General features: G+C 51.6%; 1 protein-coding gene across 9 annotated transcripts in view; it reads right to left on the bottom strand.

Moving 5' to 3' along the window:
- NSD2 (nuclear receptor binding SET domain protein 2) overlaps positions 1-21,475 on the bottom strand; it is a 77,352-nt gene that overhangs the window by 32,894 nt on the left and 22,983 nt on the right. For 3 of the 9 annotated variants that reach the window (XM_082603289.1, XM_082603291.1, XM_082603290.1), the window contains exons 2-7: positions 20,248-20,867; positions 18,315-18,356; positions 17,535-17,697; positions 10,210-10,376; positions 9,228-9,710; positions 933-1,077 (exon numbers count right to left, since the gene is read on the bottom strand). In XM_082603289.1, coding sequence (XP_082459415.1) covers positions 933-1,077; positions 9,228-9,710; positions 10,210-10,376; positions 17,535-17,697; positions 18,315-18,356; positions 20,248-20,838 — 1,591 coding nt within the window. In that variant the 5' untranslated portion in view covers positions 20,839-20,867. The remainder of the gene's footprint in view (positions 1-932; positions 1,078-9,227; positions 9,711-10,209; positions 10,377-17,534; positions 17,698-18,314; positions 18,357-20,247; positions 20,868-21,475) is intronic. The other 6 variants (XM_082603288.1, XM_082603293.1, XM_082603286.1 and 3 more) reach the window with 3 other exon arrangements.

Here is a 21,475-nt window from a genome sequence, read left to right as displayed (position 1 = left end):
ATTTGCAATAAACCCTGAACAACTTGAATGAAATTCACTATTGATATCATTAGATGGTTGCTGTGGAGTTCTAGAAAGCCCTAAAATCAAGATGGGAACATGTGTGAACAGAACAGGAAGGCAACACGGATGGAGGCCACCTCGGTGCTGACCAAGCTCGTGCCCACGAAGCTCGTGCCCATAAAGCACCCTGTCAGGCAAGTCTGGAGGCCTCTCCACAACTCTTCAATGACGAGCCTTGAGAGATGCAGAATTCTTTTGTATACCCAAACTGATACCCAAACACATCATACTTATCTTCCCATTACAGGTGTCAGTTTCCCACAGGCACAGAGGACACACCCAACCGTGGTGACCTGTCTTCCCCAGAGCTCACAGCATTAAGCTTCCGTTCTCTTAACCATAGCCCAGGGCAGAGCGGCACTTTTTGTTTTTTCGCCCTGAAGGCCTAAGAACCAGAGGCTACCCACATTCAACGTCAGTCCACAGTCACCCTCCTCACCCTGCGAGCTCTCAGGCCCACAGGCTGTGAACGGCCAGCCCCAGGGCCAGAGCCCCTGCCCTCGGTGGGAAGCCCCCCACAAGGTGCAGGCGCAGCCCCAGCCGGGATGGCAGCCTCGCTGCAGGACAAAGGCCTAAGGTCTGACCCCGGCCCGTCACGCGAGCCTCCGGCCCTGGAGGCCGCCTGGACTCTGTGCCTCCCTTCTGCTCCCTCACCGCACCTCCCCCACTGGCTGCAGGGGCAGGAGAGCGAGGGGCCCGGAGGGCCACAGAGGATTCCACGGAACAGCTCTGGCGACAACGAGCAAGGAGACCAGGCAGCAGAGGTTGCTTTACTGTGACGGCTGCATTCGGGTCAGAGCCGGAGCGCAGGCCGCCACACGGCACACGCCACGGCTACGCAGAGGACATGAGCACAGAGCTACGGTTACCAGAGTCTTCTTCAGACGGGGACGGGGCCACGAGGGCGAACTTGGTGTGATAGCGTGCTTTCTGTTTCTCGTTGAGCATGTTCCACTGGGACCCAAGCAGCTCTTCGATCTCCTCGGCGGGGGCGTCCGGGTGCTCAGCGACAACCTGCGGACACAGGAAAGGTACGATGGGAAGGCCGGACGCCCGAACTCACACAACGCGGCGCACGGCCCCTGGCTACCCAGCACGTGGCACTCTCACTCCCACGTCATGGAACTACGTCCCATAAAGGCTTCAAACTAAAAATAGTGTTTAACTGATGTTGTAACTCATTGAAAACAGCGCTGGTGGAAACAATTCCAGCTGTATTTGTGTAAATGCGGGAAATGATAAGTGGTAAGAGAAAAAGTACACTTTTCCAAAATCACTAAACTGTTGGTAACTTGCAATTTCCTAGGCACCCTTGAGTAGCCAGCAGGAGGAAACAAAGCCTCTGGGTACAGGGGCGAGCCCTTGGCTGGCTTTCTCGCCGGCCGTAGCACCAACCCTCCTTCTTTCGGGTCCGTGTTCAGGAGGGCGTAGACGTGGCCGAGGAGCCCCGCCCCGCTGCACCCTGAGACAGCCACTCCTCACAGCTGGGACACAGAGCTCCCCGGCCCTGCAGCACACGGGAAATGCAGATACTCAGGCCCCACTCCAGGGACGCGCATCTTCACAAGGTCTCCAGAAGAGCCCCATCACTGGGTTGTGAGGAGTGGGTCTGGGCCGTGCACTGTGATAATCGGGTGGGGGGTGTAAAACTAGGGTGCTCAGGTCCCTGCCAAGGCCGCTCCAACCCGGCGGGCCCGGTTCTGCTATTTTAAAGGCTTCCCATGGGTTTCTAATGTGCCCCGACTTTGAGAACCACCAATAGCAGGGTGCGAGGTCCATAAACCACAGCCACAGAGCAGATCTGACCCACCTTCCTGTTTCGTATGGCCTATGAACTAAGAATTGAGTTAACATTTTTAAATGTTGAAAAAAATCGGGGAATCCCCTGATGGTCCAATGGTTAGGACTCAGCGCTTTCACTGCCGAGGGCGCGGGTTCATTCCCCGGTCAGGGAACTAAGATCCCGCAAGCCACACGGCGTGGCCAAAAAAAAAAAAAATCAGAGGAAAAATATTTCATAGCACCTAACAATTAGAGGAAATTTGAGCATCAGTGTCCACAGTAAAATTTTCTCTGAACTCGGCCGCAGGCATGAACTCCCAAGTCCTCCGTGGCTGTTTTCAAGCTACGACAGCAGAGCTGAGGAAGTGCAACAGGGACCTCTGTGCCCCAGGCCCTTCCAAGAAAGCTTTGCCGACTGAGTCAGAGCACTGGCTGCTGGCTTGGGAGCCAGACCCCAGGTTCAATGTGGCTCATCCGCCACAGCTTTGAGAAGTAACTTGGGTAAGGGAAGGTGTGTCTCCACTGCCCTCTGTGATGGACTTACCGTGATACTTCATCAGTGGGTTCCTGTCACCACCTGGACCTACTATTTGCCCAGCCAACACGGCAAGCTCTGCCCCCAAATGCAAGCCCCAATCCACAACTCCACCCCACAGATGGCTTCGTATGGCCTCCAGGGTCCCCGCGCCTCACCATGTCCACCTTGGCCTGCCGGACACCAGCACCCCAGCAACTCTGCACGTCGAAGCCCGGCTCCGGCTCCCGCGCTCCCCCGGGGTCTCCTCGGCATCCCTGTTCCCATCCTGCGCCTGCCTGGGTGTCTCCAGCCCCACACACGCCTGCTCCCTCCTCTCAACTTGGGGCACCCTCCCCTCCCGCCCAGCCTGCCTGCCACCCCTCACGCGGCCCCCAACACTTCCAGCATCAAGGAACTGAGACCCTCGGGGCAAAGGCTTCCGTGCAGAGCTGCAGATCCAAGACTCCTGGAGCACAGCACATGCGTCTGCGGGGCTGTCGCCCAGCCCAGGCCACAGCGTCCCCCATCAGAATGAAGGGTAATGTAAGTGCTCGCAGCTGCTTCCCCAAACAGGACTCCGAAGCCCCGGAGGTCACCCTTCCCCTCGCACCTGAAGCCCGTGCCAGGCTGGCCAGCTCCGCTCCTGCACGTCCTGTGCCCGCCCACCCTTCCTGGCTCTCTATCCTGTCCGCTCCCTGCTGACACTCCATCCCAGAGGGCCTCCTTCCTGCAACCAGAGGGCCCCCGGCCCAGGCCGCCACGGGTGGGACTCCTGCCGCCACGCGCCAGCCAGGCAGAGGTGCTCCCACTCCTGTCAGCCCGCGCCCGTGCGCCTGAGCCACACGCCGGACGGCCCCCCGCAGGCTGGGCACACAGCAGGTTGGACCCCCTGACTGCACGGGCCCACGCTCCCAGAGACCTCCCCCTCCGCAGGCCGGCTGCAGGTATCCTTTCAGCTCTCAGCCCGGCGCTGCCCGCTCGCACCCTTGCAAGCAGCGCTCCGCCAGGACAGGAGATGCGCCGGCCACAGCCGCCGCCGGCCCGCGGTGCCCGCCTCCTGGGAGCGCCCAGGCGTTTTCACCTTCACCTCTGCTGGGACCACGAGGGCTACGACTGCTCACCCCAACGCACAGGTCTCATGAGGACGTCACACAGCACAACCGCTACAGGCTCTGCACACGGGCACAGTCGGGGCCGGGTCCCGGTCTGCTTCCCGCCTGTGTCACTTCACCGCGGAGGGGTGGCTTCACCTCCTCGCGCTCAGCCAGGAGACAGGGCTCGCTGTGCCGTCACGAGAGCCGAACAGTTCCTCACGACAGCGTACTGGCAAGGTCTCCGACACGTGGAGCACTCCACCGCGGCCACCGCTGTGTTTCTGATAAACCGTTTCAGACACGCGACAGTATGGACGAGCAGCCTGCACCACGGCTGGCGCCCCGCAGGGGAGGAGGGGGTCGGAGGAAGCAGGCCCCGCATGCAGCAAGGCAGTGAGGCGCCCGCGCGGCGGGGGAGGCGGCGGCTGTCCTGGCAGAACGCTTCCACAGGCAGGTGTCCAAGCGCAGCCTGGTTAGGAGCAAGAGCAGCTCCCGGAAGATGCCTCAGAAAGAGCTCCACCGCGTGCCGACAGACTCGGCGGACCGCGAGGCTGCTCACAGCTCACCCAGAACCTGAGCACCAACTGCGACGTGCGCATCCGCTCCGACAAGTCCTGGACCCTGACAGGCAGCATCCCTAGCCCCGCTGCCAACCTGTTCGCCAGCAGGAGCTGCAGGGCAGCAGCCGGAGGACCCGTCCACCACGCCCATGCCTGCTGCTCTTCCTCGGCTCCCTCGCAGCCTCCTCTGCCCACCCAGGCCCCTGTCCTCTCCTGTCCCTCAGACCTTCTCCTGACCATTGCTGAACAGGCGGAGGGGGGCTGTTCCTTTGTGAGGGTCTCGGTCCCTGGAGCCAGCAGGCCCTGGCCCCTCTGTGACGATGCTGTTTGGGGACCCAAGAGCTGCCCCTCCTGTTCAGTCCATCTACCCTTCCAACCTCTGACTCCCCTGCCTGATCCTGGGCCTCCCCTGACCTTGGAGGTCGGCTGGCTGCCTCAGGCCTCCCGGCTCCGGCAGCACTCAGCCCCTCTGCGGGGAGGGGAGACGTGCAGGGACCGCCCTCCAGCTGCCCCTGGGCCTGGGAACAGCTAAGCAGGGTGGAGCCCCTCCCTCCTCCTCAGCCACTGAAATGGGCAACAAAGGCTGGATTTGGGGTTTGTGTCCCTTTGTCATGTTCATTAAAGCCTTTCCACTCCTTGGGAAAAAAAAAAATATGGAAAACCAAATACCCACAAACCCACACAGCTAAAATGTCACCAGCACGACCTGGGACTCTGTGGGCTCCTCAGAGGTTGCTCTCCCTACTCCCGGCCTCTCACACGTCTTCTGAGAGCCTCCCACAAGCCTCGCCTCCTAGTCCTCAGGCCTCCCTCCTGCCGTCCGGCAGAGCCACAGGACGGTGCAGACACGGCCACACAGGACTTCCAAGTCTAGGGCGCAGAAGGCCTCCACCCTGCCTGCTGTGACCACCTGCCGGGAGCACGACTGGCCCCTGAGTGGAGTGCGGCACCTTGCAGGAAGGTCCCCTGGCCCACTCCGGCCTTCAGATGAGGCTGCGGCCCCAGCTGACACCCTAACTGACCTCATGAGAGACCCTGAGGCAGCACCACCCAGCTAAGCTGCTCCCAAACTCCTGACCCAGCAATGCGTGTTGTTGTCTTAAGGCACTAAGCTTTGCGGTGACCTGTTACGCAGCAACAGACACCTAATACAAATGTTCATGCAGAGCTGAGACCTAAAACAGGGGTGCAACTCTAATGAAGCTGTAAAAATCAGGGTCAGAGAAAGTGGGAAGAGGCTTCAGAAATCGGAAACAGGCAAAAAACATCTGCTGGTAAAAGTGCTACCAACACTGGTGCCTTAGTCAACTCTCTCCCCTCGCGGGAGGCTTCACCCAGCCGCTCTCACCTCCTTGTGTGCAAACCACACACGGGCATGGCACGGCTGCTGGCAGCTGTCTACCAGCCCCGCCAGCTCCTCACGGGCCATGGGCCCATCTCCCAGCATGTGCCTCTCCCCCACCTCCATCCCCTGGAGCGGGATTCAGGAGCAGAGGGAGTTGCACGTCCAAGCTAAGCCTGCTGGACGAAGACGGACCATCAAAATGTGTTAACAAAGAGCTCAACCCGTTTCAAGAAGCTCTTCATTTGCAAGAAGAAAGCTGGAAATGTACAGCAAAAAAAAGTCGGCAAGTGGCAACCAAATGTCCTTGACAGTCACAGTCTTCTATCTAGTAACCCCAGAAAAGGAGGCTCCATCCACTCTGTCCCTCAAGGGCTGGCCAAGCTTTTAACCAATTAACAACCAAACAGAAACCATCCTTGGGTACACCACCACTCTCCAAAAAGAAAGAAACCCCTAGAAAGACCCAGATTATTCTACAGGATGGAATCAAGGAGCAGCTCCCTCAATTCAAGTCTAGAATTACTCATTACAGAACCAGCGCAAACACACTTGTTAATAACAGGTAAAGAATCCTAGTAGCCATCACTTTTCTGACAACATAGAATTATCAAAGCCCACCAGCACCCAAACCCAGATAGGAGGGGAAGGGCTCATGGGGCTCGCCCCCCACAAAGACTAGGGAGAGGCAGCAGAACTGAACTGTAACTGCACCTTCAGTTTGGTGTTTGAACTGAGCATGATGCCCACGGCAAAGCTGTGCAGAACGGGCTCTGGAGGGATGCTCAAAGGCAGAGAGGCTGTGCTGTGAGCTGCAGGGGGTCTGGGTGCACAGCACAGCCCCACGCTGCCGCCTCTGACGTACAGCTTATCAGCAATCTCCGCAGCAATAAACTCCTTGGTACGTATCGCAGTGCTGGAAGGGTTGATGGAGAGCAAGTTGGTTCCGCAAAAGTAAAAAGGGTGGTGGTCTTTGGAAAGTGGTCTGAATTCTCCTTCACACTTTCAACGAGTGGAGATTGCGCGGAGATACGCAGGGACCAGGAAGAGGCCGAGTGCGCCGGCTGGCGGTGCTGAGCTGTCACGGCCACGCCCTGCTCCCGGCATCTGAGAGCAGGGCTCCTCCCCAGGCGTGATGGGGGTCCAGCTGCAAACACGGGCGTCACACAGCCTGACCTTACAGCTCGCACCTCACCCACAGTAGGCCCAGCGCGGTAAGTGTACGCTGCTCCGTGCTCCAGCTGGTCCCCACCCACAGACCCCCACCAGGTGTCAGCACCTGGACAGAGGCACGGACCTGGAGCTACACCCAGACTCTGCGTGGATGCAGGTAGGTAGGTAGGCAAAACAAAGCAGTGGGCACGTTGCACTTTTCACACTTTCGGTGACGGGATCTGCACACCCTTCAGCAACGTGCTCTCCTCCTGGACGCCCGGTTAAGTCTAGAGTCACGCGGCAGGATGCGCCACCATCTGCCATTACTTCCACAGCGTCGTACAGCTCTGAGCACTGTGCTGCCTCCTTGGGCGCGAGGGCAAGGCTCTTCAAGGGTAAATACCTTGCAGTGAAATTACAAGACAGAGAATGTGCACCTTCAATTTCACTAGATGTTGCTAAATTTCTCTTGAAACTAGGTGTAAGGAATGATCCTCTGCCAGCCCTGCATGGGGATTCCCACTGCGGCTTCATCTCCTTGACCACAGAGGCGCTGGGCTTGTGTCCACTCGCCTCACTGTGACCGTGGCACGTGGTTCCCTGCTGTTCCTGGGCTCAGCAGCCTCTCTTTGTGGACTCGCTGGCCATCCAGGTTCTTCTGTAAACTGTCCTTCTCAAAGCCTTTCCACTCTGTCCTTCAGGGTCGCTTGAGCTCTGCACACACAGCTTTCATCTCATTTTAACGCAGCTCCTTTATGATCAGTCTGCCTTAAGAAACCCTCCCCCGCAAAGAGACAAAGCTCTTCTCCCGTGGCGGCCCAGTGCTGACCTCACCAGTGTGGTCCCAGTGCCTGTCCTAAGCAGCCGGCCCACTCAGCTGGCCAGCAGTCCTTTCCCATCTGCCTCCACACGCTTGCGAGTCTGCTTCTGGGTTCTGCTCTGTACAGTTTTCAGTAACAGAACTTCCTCTGTGTAGGGCAAGTCCCCCGGCTGAGCTTCTCTTCAAACGTGGCTATGCTAGCATCTACTTAAAAAGGCAAAGAAGTTCCCGTTGGGAGTTCTCCCAGGACGATCCTGGGTTTACAGTCTAACAGAGGAGAGATGACAACTTCCACTTCAGAGCACCGTTCTGAACACCGTGCCACCCCCTATTTACCTCTGTCTAGGTCTGCTAAAATATCAGCCATTTTTCTCCAAAGTTATACATATTCTGTCATATTGATCCCTTGGTACCTTATTTTGTTACTATCACAGACACTACATTTTTGGCGTTCCACCTCCTCTCTGTGTGTTGCTCTCATCTCTCCCGGTGCTGGGAACTCTTCCTGAGTCTCAAGGTCTCCTGTACCCTCCCCTGAGCCCCCACATGGACCACCTCCTTTACAGTCAGGCCTCTCTATTTTTTTCTCGTCTTACTGTACTGCCAGTACTTTCACTACAACATTTAATGTCAGTGGTGACAGAAGGGTATCCTGCCTTGTTCATGATTAGAGAGAATGCTTCTACAGTTCCTTCAATACATGTGATGCTTAAAGTTTCTGATAATCACCCTTCAGCAGATTAAAGGAAGTTCCCTTCTAATCCTGGCTTGATGTGTATCAAAAAGCAATGACTTGGGACTTCCCTGGTGGTGCACTGGTTAAGAATCCACCTGCCAGTGCAGGGGACACGGGTTCGAGCCCTGGTCCGGGAAGATCCCACATGCCACGGAGCAACTAAGCCCGTGTGCCACAACTACTGGCCTGCACTCTAGAGCCCGCGGGCCACAACTACTGAGCCCGTGCTCTGTGCTCCGCAACAGGAGAAGCCACCACAATGAGAAGCACGTGCACCACAATGAAGGGTAGCCCCTTTCGCCGCAACTAGAGAAAGCCTGCGCGCAGGAACAGAGACCCAATGCAGCCAAAAATAGATAAATTAAAACAAACAAACAATGACTTCTGGAGAATTCCCTGGTGGTCCAGTGGTTAGGACTCTGCACTCTCACTGCCAACGGCCTAGGTTCAATCCCTGGTTGTGGAACTAAGATCCCACAAGTTGCGTGGCATGGCAGAAAAAGAAATGACTTTTATCAAATGCCTTTTCTCCACCTACTGAGATGATCATTTAATGTGCGACAGCAAATCACAATAACAGATTTTCTAACATTACACCTGCCTTACCTTCCTGAGAAAAGTCCCACCAACCCACTCACTTCAAGTAACAGTGAAGAACCAAAGATGGTGGCCTAATCCCTTTAGTTCTTTACAATGGAATCAAGCCCGGACCATGTCCAAAGAGACGGTTCAGCCTATAAGAATGATTAAGAATGCTAGTCAAATGTTTTCGCCACTGACACAGTACTGCCCTTCAAACGCCACGGCGCCAGTGGCTGCGTGAGGTTCTATAAGTGCCTCCTGGAGAAGATGCTAGCCCAGGACCAGATGTCCAGGATAAGGCCGAGCTTCCAGCAACGAGCAGCCCGCCTCCCGCTGTCCCTGTGGGAGTATGTTCGTAACCCGGAGTGCACAGGCAAATATCTTTGCTCCCAAGTGTTAAAATGGCCATTCCCTAACAACACTTGCTTATTAGATGTAAAGTCTACAGAGGGCTTGCTACAGACTGTGCTGATAATGCTGAGAAACAGGTGATTCTGCACTGCGAGGGATGCCCCTCAAATGCAGAAACTCCCCAGAATGAAAACACAACAACTTAGAAGCCATCACAACACCGACCTCGTCCCTGTGCTTTTGACAGAAGACCAGAAACTGGGACGCCGCGTCGCCCTTCCTGCTTCTCGGAGTGGAGGCCATGGCCTTCTTCCTCCCTGGAGGAGACCCCACTCCTCGCTTGGGCTCGGCCTCTGCTGTCTTTTGAGGAGTGTTCTTTCCTGTCCCCGGGTCACTGTCTTGGTTCTCAGCAGAGCAGGACAGCTGGGCTCTCCGTCTCCTCTTGACAGGAATGCCCTCTTCCCTCATGGACTTGGGGCTGTCAGCAGCTTCTTCCCTGACTCCTGAGGACCCTACCATTTCTCCCAGAGACTCCACAGCAACGCCTGCCTCCTTGGCCACGTGGGGGTTGAGATGGAGCTGGTCCCCCACGTAAAGGAAGGTGAACTTGGCTTTCCTCTCCTCTACTGACATGCTTGCAGCTGCTTCTGCCTGAATGATGCCCATTGCCCACTGGGCCCTCAATTTCCCTGAAATAGGTTTCAACAGCTGAAAAGAGAACATAAGATATTGTAAGTTTCATTATATAAACATAAAAGTTAACCCACTTTAAAGAAGAATACTTTTAGAATTTCAGATAAATATAGAAACCAAAAACTACAAAAACCCATTAACTCGAAGGTTTTTGACAGAGTTCAGACCAGTAAAACTCTACTGTTTCTTTAAACTAGAAATCAATTCCAATTACATTTAACTAACACTCGTATATAATATTATATACATGTTTATATATGGATATATATAAAGGAAAACAAAAATTATAAAACAAATTATCTCTGGGAGTCATCAAAGGAGTAAAAAGGATAACCTGTGTCTCTAAAGAAACCTGCCATATTGTATAACACAGCACACTTGGCAAAAGTAAACAGTGACAGACATAAGAAGCCGTTACAACATTTCAACCAACCACAAGTTCAAAACAAGATAAATAATTAAGAATAAAAATAAAAGTTTTGGTCTAAAATTATACTTAAGGAACATCTATCACCTTAATTTTCTCAGCTTTCGTGGGTGCCTGCTTGGCACTTTCCTGGCATAATTTTTCAAACTGTCCTTCTCCTTCAAAAGCTACAAGGCTCTTCTCAAATATCCAAGCTCTTTCTGGGGCATCACCAAAGAACTGTACGTGATACTGGCGTGCACTCTTTTTCTGACCTAGTTTTTAAAATAAAATGTTAGAACTTGAAAGTTGGAATTTGGGATGAAATTAGGCAAATCTATTAATAATTACTGATATAAAGTTAGGAGCTGCTTTGAAGTTGTTTTATTGGGTGCTGTTGGAATCCGTTAACCTCAAAATAAACCCTGCTCTTTTTCTCCCCACCACACTCCACCCCAAAAGGGGAAACACATTTACGAGACTTAGATGAGGTTCAAAACCGACTGGGAAAGAATGCTGACCAGATTCACTCCTCATCCCCTCCCTTCCAAGAGCCACTGAAGAAGACCCCAAATAAATAAGACGAGAGAGGACAACAGCAAAAGGGGACCGGGCAGCAGTGAGGGGACACAGGCTACTGTTCACAGCCTGGGTTCAAATCCCAGCCCTCCATACCAGCCGGGTGGCCCTGGGCCGGCCACTCACTCACAGCGCTCAGAGGGGGAATAAGGGCATCGATGACCTCCCAGGGCAGCCAGGAGGCCACAGAGTAACCCCTCATATGTGCACCGCTGTTACTCTTAGCAGGAAGAAGCCACATCCTCAGTGCAGACAGAAGGAACCTGAGTGAGGAAAGTGTCTACCTGGTCCCCAAAAGGAGTGCCAGATTCGGCTGGGGTGGAGTGAGGTTGAAAACAGCTGGTTCAAAGGTCAGATCTCTGTGCCAAGTTGGGAAAGAAAGGCAGATCTCCGTTGGGGAAATGCCAGTCCCTGTTCCCTCACACAGAGCACTGGCCACAAAATATCACAGGACACTCCCTAGAGAACCAGCGCACCAGAGGAAAAACCTCTCCACTGTGTCTTTTCTCCAAAAGTTGGAGATTCCCCCAACTAAGCGACCACCAGCCAGCCAGACCCTGTAAGATAAGCTAACAGTCTCCCTACACACGGGCTGCAGGCAGCTGAGTGTAGCCCTCTCAGACACAAGCGCAGCACCAAGGTCTGCCCCCGCAGGACCCAGAGAAGCCTCTAACATGAATGATTCCAAAATACACAGAAATAAACAGTCTCTGCAGGACCACAGACACTACGCCAGGAAGAGATGACACCTGACAAAGAAGAACTCTAGTTTGCTATGAGAAGAGAACAAAGAAAAAGAAAGCACTATGAGAAATTTTAAAATACAGTCATGAAAATAAAACTCAAGAAGAAAGCTTGGGGCTTCCCTGGTGGCACAGTGGTTAAGAATCTGCCTGCCAATGCAGGGGACACGGGTTCAAGCCCTGGTCCGGGAAGATCCCACAAGCTGCAGAGCAACTAAGCCCGTGCACCACAGCTACTGAGCCTGCGCTCTAGAGCCCACAAGCCACAACTACTGAGGCCGTGTGCCACAACTACTGAGCCTGCGCTCTAGAGCCCGTGTGCCACAACTACTGAAGCCCGCGCGCCTAGAGTCCGTGCACTGCAACGAAGAGTAGCCCCCACTTGCCCCGACTAGAGAAAGCCCACTCACAGCAACAAAGACCCAACACAGCCAAAACTTAATTAATTAATTAATTAATTAATTAATTTAGGGGAAAAAAGAAGAAAGCTTGGATGGAAAGTTAAGAATAAAATAACATTCAAAAAAAAAAGAAGTTAAGAAATCTCCCAGAAAGAAGAAAAAGATTAAAATGAAAAAATCTACTCTCATAAGAAACCCACAGGGTCAATCCAGTAGGTATGATACCCAAATAACTGGCCTTCTAGAGAGAGAAACAGAGAAACTCATCAGAGAATTAACAACACAAGAGCACGTCTCATAACTAAAACCCCCCTAAGTGCCTCATCCAATGGGCACGTGCCACATCAGGGCACATCTTTGTGACATTCAAGCTATTGGGGGAGGGGAAGAGAACAGCTTCCATGTTCATGAAATGAGAAATAGAACGGCAAGGTACTTCAGGGGCAACTCTGGATGCTAGAAGGAAATGGAGTAATACCTTCAAAATTCCTAGAAGAATTATTTTCAACATAAAATTCTACACCTAGCCAAACCATTAATTGAGTGAGAGGATAGCGAAGTAGCATCCTCCGAACCACAGGAACTCAAATTTATCAATACCCACCATTTACACTTTCTTAGGATGCCAAAAATGTACTCCAACAAAAAAGGAAAACTGACCAAGGAAGAGCACAATGTGGCACCATGGAAAACAATGCATGTAACTCAGTAAAGCATCTTAAAGAAAGTCTAAGATTACTACTATGCAAAAGACAGAGTGCCAGTAATACAGAGTTAGGTAGGAGAAAGGGAGATTCTAGGAGAGAGCTCCAAGGGAAGAAAAGATGAGAGGAAAGAATTCTTCCACACTGAAAGAAAATCTTGGCAGCAAGGAAAAAGGTTAAAAAATGAGATCCAAGAAGCAGAAAAGGAACACGGGAACCAAACATAGGTTTTCATTTTTTCCCCCAATCGGAAAAACTAACTACATAGTAGGATGAGTTTTAAGGACAAAGAAATAAATACTTGAAAAAAATTAAAGCTGTATGGACAGCAAAGTATACAATTTCAAAAGAAAGGCAATAATTAACTCCAGGAAAAACAAAAGGTTGTATAAGAAAGAAAATGCAATTAAAGAACACAGCTCAGTTTTTCACTGAATGATACTTACATAGTCAAAATTATGTGAACAACTACGTTTGATGTAATAAAAACAGTGAGTTAATTATATGGGGAGGATGAAAGGGAAAGAAACAGGAAATGATTGAAGAGATCAATCTTCATTTTCCATAACAGAAAGTCAAAAGAAAATACCTAAATGATAAATCAAAAAATAGTTCAAACTGGAAGAAAATGTTTACAGTTAAAAATAATTACTTCTGGGGAGGGAAGGGGACTATTTTTCATTATTAACCTCTCAGTACAATTTGACTTGTTTATAAGTGTGTATACTTCTTTGATTTTAAAACAGCTAAGATTCAAAAATATGTCAAGAGATTTATGTCTGCTTCAATTATTTTAATACTTTGAAAGAACTTCCCTTGGTCATAAAAATGAACATAAATATATGTCATAGCAGTTTGCAAAATGAAGAAAAACCTATTACAGTACACATGATGAAATAATATGAACGCACATCATTTTTTAAAATAAATAGTTAATGACACAGAAAAAATGCTCCTTACATGTCAGCTGGAAAAAAAAAGCAGAGGAGAACATGGTAGGCTGATCCTAAGTTTATAAAATTAATTAAACGTTTCTGAAGTTCTTTCCTGCCTGGAAATTTGGTAACACATGTAACCCAACTTTCTTGTATTTTTAAGGTTTTTTTTTCTAATCCATATGAATTTTCTTTTGGTCCAAAATTGACAGGTGAATCACTCATTTTTACCACCGTAATTAACCAACTGTCCAGCACCATTTATTAGTAACCCTTCCTTCCTGTGACTTCTGATGTTCATCAATCATGGTCGGTATGAAAACATTTATCACTGATGCCCCACCCACACTCCCTTCTAAGAGAATGTGGCCTCCACCAATAGCCCAGGAACCTAATTTTGTACTATGTTCGTTTCCTCCCCATCACAGCGCATTAGACACAAGGTGGCCCCTGACCCCCTGGGCTAGACTGAGCCAGAGTCTCTGTCCAGATTCTGTGGGGCCTTTGAGTTGACAACAGCCATTCATGCATGCAGAATGGACCCCACAAAGAGATAAGGCTGCCTCAGCGCTGCAGATACAGAGAGGAAGAGAAGCCACAACAATGCAAACGAGGCCAGGTGTCTAGAGAAGCAAGGGTCAAAATCACAAGGACAAAAGGCCACAGAATTCCACAGGAAACAAAGAACAAGGATCACCACCTGAGTTTCCTGGTTCAGTCCCTGGGGGTCCAGAGCCCCCAAAATAGGCAAAGCAGAAACTGACAAAATTTCAAGTAGAAAAAGGCACATCCATTATCACAGTGGGAGATCTTAACACACCTCTCTTCGTAGCCGACAGAAAAGCAAAAAGGAAAAAATCATATTACAGTGTCTAATAACCTAGAACATGAGAAAATCAGAGTACCTACAATATTTTTAGAAAATGCTGGAAGTTAGAAAAAAAGCAATGAGGGTTCCTTTCCATAACACAGAAAAGGTGAAAACAAAAATCTCCACAACAGAAGATAAGTTGACTCGATACCCTGGTACCTGAAGAGAAGACTAGTAGGATCCAGGTGCACCAGGGAGATGGTGACGTTCCCAGCTGCAAAAGAATCCAGTCTTCTTCATAGTATAATACCCAAAACACACATTTATCTTGTTTCCAGCTTAAGGGGTTAGGCCTCAAAGCTGCTGGTTAATCCATCTAGATGCCCTGGGAGACAGTCACCAAGACAAGTTCTGCTGCTACAAATCACGAAAATGCTATTAGATTTTCAAAGGAAACCTGAACTCTCCAAAGAGCTGTGCTCTCTTCTGCATGTAGATTATACTTAAATTTTTAAAGCTTAAGTGCACTACTGCTGATCCAGATTCAAGTAATCCCAAGTATGATAAATAAAAAGAAGTACACATATGCAAAGAGAAAAAAAGAAAATCAGGGGTGGGAATCAGGGGTAGGGTGAGGGAGTTCCATCTCACAGGGAAAAAAAAGTTCCTGCTTCCCAAAACCCCCTGCTCAGCCAGCCCCATGCCAGAAGCCGACCCTCGGCCACAGCCCCGTCCTTCCCCAGCGAGGATGCCTAGCCCCTCAGGCACGCCCAGCACAGGGTGCTGCACAGGGAGCCGGGCTCAGCACCGCCAGGAGACCTGCCTCACACCCCGGCACCCTTGTGTCTCCCGTGGCCTTGGACACAACCAGAGCCCAGACCCGAGCTTCCGTACACCACTCTCTACTAAAAGGACCCAGGTTTCTTCTCAGAAACAGCTGGTTCCAGGACTGGGGCAAAGAAAGTTCAAAATGAACCCGGAGTGTATTCAGTTGGGCGACACGTAAGGAAGTGCTCCAGGACGGATGGAGATGCGTCAGAAGGACACGGCTGAAAGGGACTTCACGGGCTCCCACCGGCCACATCTGGGACGATCTGCGCATTAAGAAGAGTGAAGGCTGTAATCCTAAGTAATTTTTTTAGGAGGGAGCTCACCTTCACAGAACAACGCCAGCTCCTTGACCATGAAACGCATAGTAAAAACGAAGAGCTAGCGTTCAATAAGCCGATGGATCCTCAGGGAGGACTGAAACCAGAGCACGCAAGGCTGTCAGGGAGCCCGGTCCCAAGCGTGGCCATTGATCATTCACCAATGACAAGCAGGGCCGTGCCTTCCCACTGGAGAGCTCTTGGCCACCACCTCCTGGGCGGGCGCTGGCTGCACGTGTCCTTCTGCCATCCCCAGGTACACACAGGTTCCTCTGACCCTTTGCTTTTCAAAGGTCATCTGAATCCCCTTCCAGCTGCAAGGCCTGCATCCTGGCTCTCTTCCTACTGAGCTGCTTTTCAAATGCACATCATCAGTCTTCAGAAGTTGATCTGTGATTAGGAGGCTGTGCCTCCCAGCAACCCAAAACCATTCCTAGAGAAGCACACTGTTGGGCTGCACCCCTCCTTCCAAGTTTGGGCACCTTCCCACAACAACTCCTGCCTGGCCGTGCGCCCTGAGTCTGATCACGAGGCCAGAGCAGCCTAAGAGAGTGGGGCTGGGCGGCAGGTGCTGCTCGAGACCACAGAGGCTGGGAAGAGCACCCTGATTCAGCCTCAGGGTGAACACAAGAGCAGGGGTGCACCCTGGGACCCCTGAAGCCCTCTGGCAGGGACTCCCTGATGCTGGCAAGCTGAGGATGCTAAATGCCCTCCACTGAGTCAGAGCCAAAGCCAGCCCACAGGCTCCTCTCCAGCCACTGCCTTCCTGCAGAGTGCATGCGCACGCCTGGGCCTCGGGGCAGGGTCCAACCACCCAGTGGGCGGGAGGCCTGGCGCCTGGGGCTGAGGAGAGGTCCTCTTCATCCCGAACCTGCACCCCCTCAAGCCTGTTTGCCAGGGAGCCACCAGTGTACCGCACTCCCAGCAGCGCTGCCCCGGCGAGAGCTCAGGCCTCCATCCAGAGGCCAAGAGAGGCCACGCACTCATGCTGAGGCCATGCAAGGCCAGCCCACAGTTCCAGCCACCCATGCTTCTGGGGGGCACAGGTCACTTGGGCACCAACTTGGTCACCTCCAGCTCTGTGTTACCACCTCTCACCTCCCTCAGACCAAATTCAAACTTTAGAGCAACTCTTCAGGAGAATCTCAAACCACCTGATTTTGGGTTTTTTTTCCCCTCCAAAAACACATGAATTTTTATGTGTTTCATTAACTGTCCAATTATTATTTAAATTAGCATCTGCTCTAATCTGTATCAATAACATACTACATTCTTAATATGTTCTTAACTGTTCTGTGTACTGATTTATATTCCCAGGTTTCATGACACCAAAGATGATCATTTCTAGTTTTTTTCCTTCTTCCCACAGACCTAATAAAATAAACTGGGACTTTTTTTAAACTAAAACTTAGTATAAAATACTAATTCTGAAAATCATGCTGAAGCAGTCACTGTATATCTAAGTAATAATAAATTATTTATCATAAAACCTGAAAAGCAATACAAGGCAAAGACTGCTTCTCTTTTAATACTAATTCAATCAGATAAGTACGTATCCAATTTGGATATAAAAAGAAAAGGCAATGTGTCACGTGTGAATCACTAACTTTAGCAAAGTTGCAAAATGAGCCACAAAAAACTTAACAACCACCCACCCCACCTCCACCTCCAAGCCAATTCAAACCTTGTATGAATGGCCACTAAGCACATGAAAAGATGCTCAACATCACTGATCACTAGGGAAATGCAAGTTCAAAACCACAGGCAGCAGCAGATAGAAAGTAGAGCGGTGGCTGCCAGGGGCTGGGGAGGGGGCACTGAAGACCTGCTACTTAACAGGGACAGAGTTTCACATTTACAGGATGAAAAGAACTCTGGGGATGTATGGTGGTGACGGCTGCACGACAATATGAATGTATTTCATACCACTCAACTGTGCACTTAAAAATGGTTAAGATGGTACGTTTTATTTTTGTGTATTTTAACACAATAAAAAAAAGAAAAAAAGAACCACAGTAGGGCTGTTTAAGGAAGAGTAATAAAGAAGTTTGGAGATGAAAACAATTAAGTGCAGAAGATAAAGATGGAAAAACAGCCCCCAAAACACAATACCTTTCAGTTTGGTGTAGCTGTGCAGGAGTGGATCGTCGGAGACCATGCATGGCCACCAGGGGTAACCGGACACCTTGGACCACACCAAATCCCCGACACTGTACTTCAACAGCTGGTCTTTGTCTCTGCTGCTATTTGGACAGGATTCTTTCTTAGCTGGAATCTGAAAATGAATAACAACAAAAGATACATCTAGTACCTACCCTGAAATCCAGCCTCCTATCCATAGAAGACCAAGGATTAGTCAGACAAGAAATTCAACACACACACACACACACACACACACCCCTAAAAAGAAGCATGCTTTCCCTCACTGTTTTTCAGGTAACAGCCCTGCTATCACTTCATCAAAATCGTTCATCTCTTGCCCTCAGCTAAAAGGTCAGCAAGTACCTAGCATACTGTAGGTGCACAACATTACAAAGATCTCCACATAAATCTATTTCCTTGGCCTGTGGGTGATCTTTAATGGAGCTTATTCGCAGGTCGGAGAAGAACTGTCATGCAATTCATACCCTGACCCTCCCGCCCCTTCTGAGCCCTCGTCTGACAGTTAACCTGCTGGAGAGAGGACCCGGGGTGGCGAGGACACGGGGGCCTGGCAGCAAGTCTCAGCCCCACCACCCACCATCCAAGGCCTGGGGCTCTTGGAGTCTCGGTCTCTCCGACTTAAGAGCCCAGGCCAGTTAGGAGGCTGAAGGCTGGCCAGAACAACCTCCTCTCCCGGAGGACGAGCCCAGTCAGCACGGCCCCAGGCCTCCCCCTAAGACCGCCACCTACTTGAGCAAATCGCTGAACTTCTTTGGGCCTCAGTTTTCGCATCTGTAAACCGAGGAGAACCCCGGTTGTTACACACATCAGGTGCTGAGGGCTGACACAGAGCTGTCACATTACATGCTTTTGTATATGTGCTGCCAAAGCGAGCACTCATTACACGCTTTTGAAAAATCCTGGCTCTCACGTTATTCCACAACATCCCAGTTTTACACTGACGGTGTCATCAAAGCCACGTGACAACCCTATCAGGACAAGTATAATATTATCGTCCCCACTCTGAAGAGTCAAATGAGACTCTGAGAGTCAAAATCAGGTGATCTACCCAAGTTTTACCAAAATCAAGTGGCAGAGAGCTAGGGATAACTTGCACCAGCCTCTTCTCCCATAAAAGAGTGAGGTTCCCCACACCATGGGTGCTTCAGAAAAACCATTGTATCAGCCCAGGTCACTCAACTAGGCTTTTTTTTTTTTTTTTTTTACGGTACGCGGGCCTCTCACTGCTGTGGCCTCTCCCGTTGCGGAGCACAGGCTCCGGACGCGCAGGCTCAGTGGCCATGGCTCACGGGCCCAGCCGCTCCGTGGCATGTGGGATCTTCCTGGACCGGGGCACGAACCCATATCCCCTGCATCAGCAGGCGGACTCTCAACCACTGCGCCACCAGGGAAGCCCTCAACTAGGCTTTTAAACAATTCACCATTATGATTACATTAGAGCCCTTGAGCAGTCAAAAGACATTTTTTTAAACCCTCCAAGTTCTTCATTATTTTAACTATTCAGGGAAATTTCAGTCCTTTCCCCTCCCACCTGTGGGGTTGTAACCAAGATTCCTGAACTGTAATGTTACACGAATTATTCCAACCTTAGTGATGATACAACCCAAACTGGTCTCGAGTCCCCTCTCCCCACTCCTGCAAGTGGGCCAGGAGCTTTGGCTGACCAGTGAGCACAGGACGTGTTCCAGACCCTGTTAATCTAGACCATCAGCCCCTCGGTGAACAAGGGCGGCTCCAGAACCCTCCCCAGTTCCCTCTGCCAAGGTCAAGGTTCCCGAGTGTCATTTAAGACTTGGTGGCATAAACCACCACGTTTGTCGTCCTACGTTGGGGGGTCTCCACCCCGGCCTTTGGTGAGTGAACACTCATTCACGCGCACTCAAGTGATGGGCTCTGCCCTGGAACCAAGAACGTGAAGGCCTGAGGCGCAGCCCCAACCCTCAAGGCAGCGGCCCATCTGCAGGGCCACCGGGGGAGGAGACCTGGGAGTGGACAGTGAACCGCAGGGCGGGAAGGTAGGAGCACACCTGCACAGCGCGGCCCGCTCCCCTCCTCGGGCAGCACAGACTGAGGAGGCCCCCACTCGATCCCCACGCTCCTCCACTGACCAGATTCAGGCTAAAGGGCATCTCTGGAGAGGAGATCCATGAAAACAGGACAGCCTGAAGGTCAAGGGCTCTGAAACGGGCCAGGCCTGGGGTCAGACACTCATTTAATCTTTTTTTTTTTTTTTTAATTAAAGTTTTTGTTTTTGGATGTGGACCATTTTCTGAAGTCTTTATTGAATTTGTTACACTATTGCTTCTGCCTTTTTTTTATGGTTTGGTTTTTCGGCCCCGAAGCACGTGGGATCTTAGCTCCCCAACCAGGGATCGACCCCGAACCCCCGGCACTGGAAGGCAAAGTCTCGACCACTGGACCACCAGGGAAGTCCCCCTGTTTAATCTTTATGCTTAATCTCTAGGCCTCAGCACTGCTCAGCAGGCTGCTGTGAGTGTCTGCCGTTACCACAGCCAGGGGCCCGAGCTGCAGAGCAGGCCTCGGGGCGCTCAGCCCACCTCCTCCTGCCCCCCGCACACCGCTCGTCCTTCGGGGCCCTCCTGTGCCGGGAGCCAGGGCCGCCCTCTACCCCGGCCAGCCACAACTCCTCACTTGCAGGTACCTTTTCAGCCGAGGGGCTCGAGGCCCGGGACGCCAGGGACGCCTCGGCGAGGCCCCGCTCCAGCAGCAGCTTCGCGCTCCTCTTCCTGGTCCGCCTCGCTTTGCTCGCTGGTCTCTGTCCATCGTCTTCCGACTGGGACACGGCGGCAGCACCATCGCCACATATGGAGGACTCAAAGAGAGGCTTCCCGTTCATGTATGTTTTGGTGATCTTCAGCTTGATCTCTGGAGAGCCATTTTTGACAGGGGTGGTGTCAGGCGGTGTCCCCAGTCCCTTCATTTCCTGGGACTCCAAGCGCAATCTGGCATCGCGAGCACCGGGGTCTCCGTTAAAGACGCGGGAGGTGAGGTCCTTCAGCCTCTCGGCCGGGATAAAAGGCAGCGCGTCGTGGCCGTTGAACTTCTGCACAGCTCCCTCCTGCAGGCCAGCGGAGAGCTGGGCTTTGCTCAGGAACACGGAGCACTCGCGACTCACTTCGCAGTTCGGAGTCTTTCCGTTCGCGTTGCCAAGGATCTCCGGTGCCTGCTTCATCTTCACGCACTTTACAACCTTCGGAACAGAAAGAGGACTTTTTTTGATGCTGAATTCCATTCAGCCTAGACGCCTCCGTTCTTAGAACACTGCAGCATTAGAAAGAGAGAAAGAAAAGAAAGGTATTACATTTCAAACCTAAGATGAGTATGCCAATGAAGCTCTCTATCGGTTTGTAGAGTTTGGGGGGGGGGTTCTGAGGCAATTTATGATGTTTCCTATAGTGATTTAGGTCACAGGAGGCAGTTCTAATATCACAAAAATGACAGGAATCACAAAGTGATAAAGTGAAAGGAACAGGACTAGTTTCTAACAAGAGAACACAAGAGTCAAGCAGGGACCGCCACTAATAAACACTAATAAACTGTGTGGCCGTGCCCCCCTCGACCTCAGCCCTCGGAAGCTCGGAGGTCGCCCCCTGCCGCGAGGGCAGCGCCCAAGGTGGCCAGCACAAAGCCAGGCCCGGGCAAAGGACAAAAGGGAAGCACTTGAGACACAGCTGAAGAGGACCCCGGGCAGGGGCTCGGGACATACCCGCGATTACTGGTAGGCAAAGCTTCAGCCCAGACGGCCGGAGAAGGTGAGAACTGGGCCTCTACCGCCCCCCCGCCCCTCCCCACCCAGGCCCAAGTTAACTGCCGGTGACAAGCAGCAGGGCAGCATCATCAAGTGCAGTCAGCTCTCCGGGACCGCACTA

The sequence above is a fragment of the Mesoplodon mirus genome (assembly GCF_964341445.2).
Source record: "Mesoplodon mirus genome assembly, chromosome: 2".
Taxonomy (NCBI): Eukaryota; Metazoa; Chordata; class Mammalia; order Artiodactyla; family Ziphiidae; genus Mesoplodon; species Mesoplodon mirus.
The sequence above is the reverse complement of the archived record's forward strand: the minus strand, read 5'-3'. Positions and strand labels throughout refer to the sequence as shown.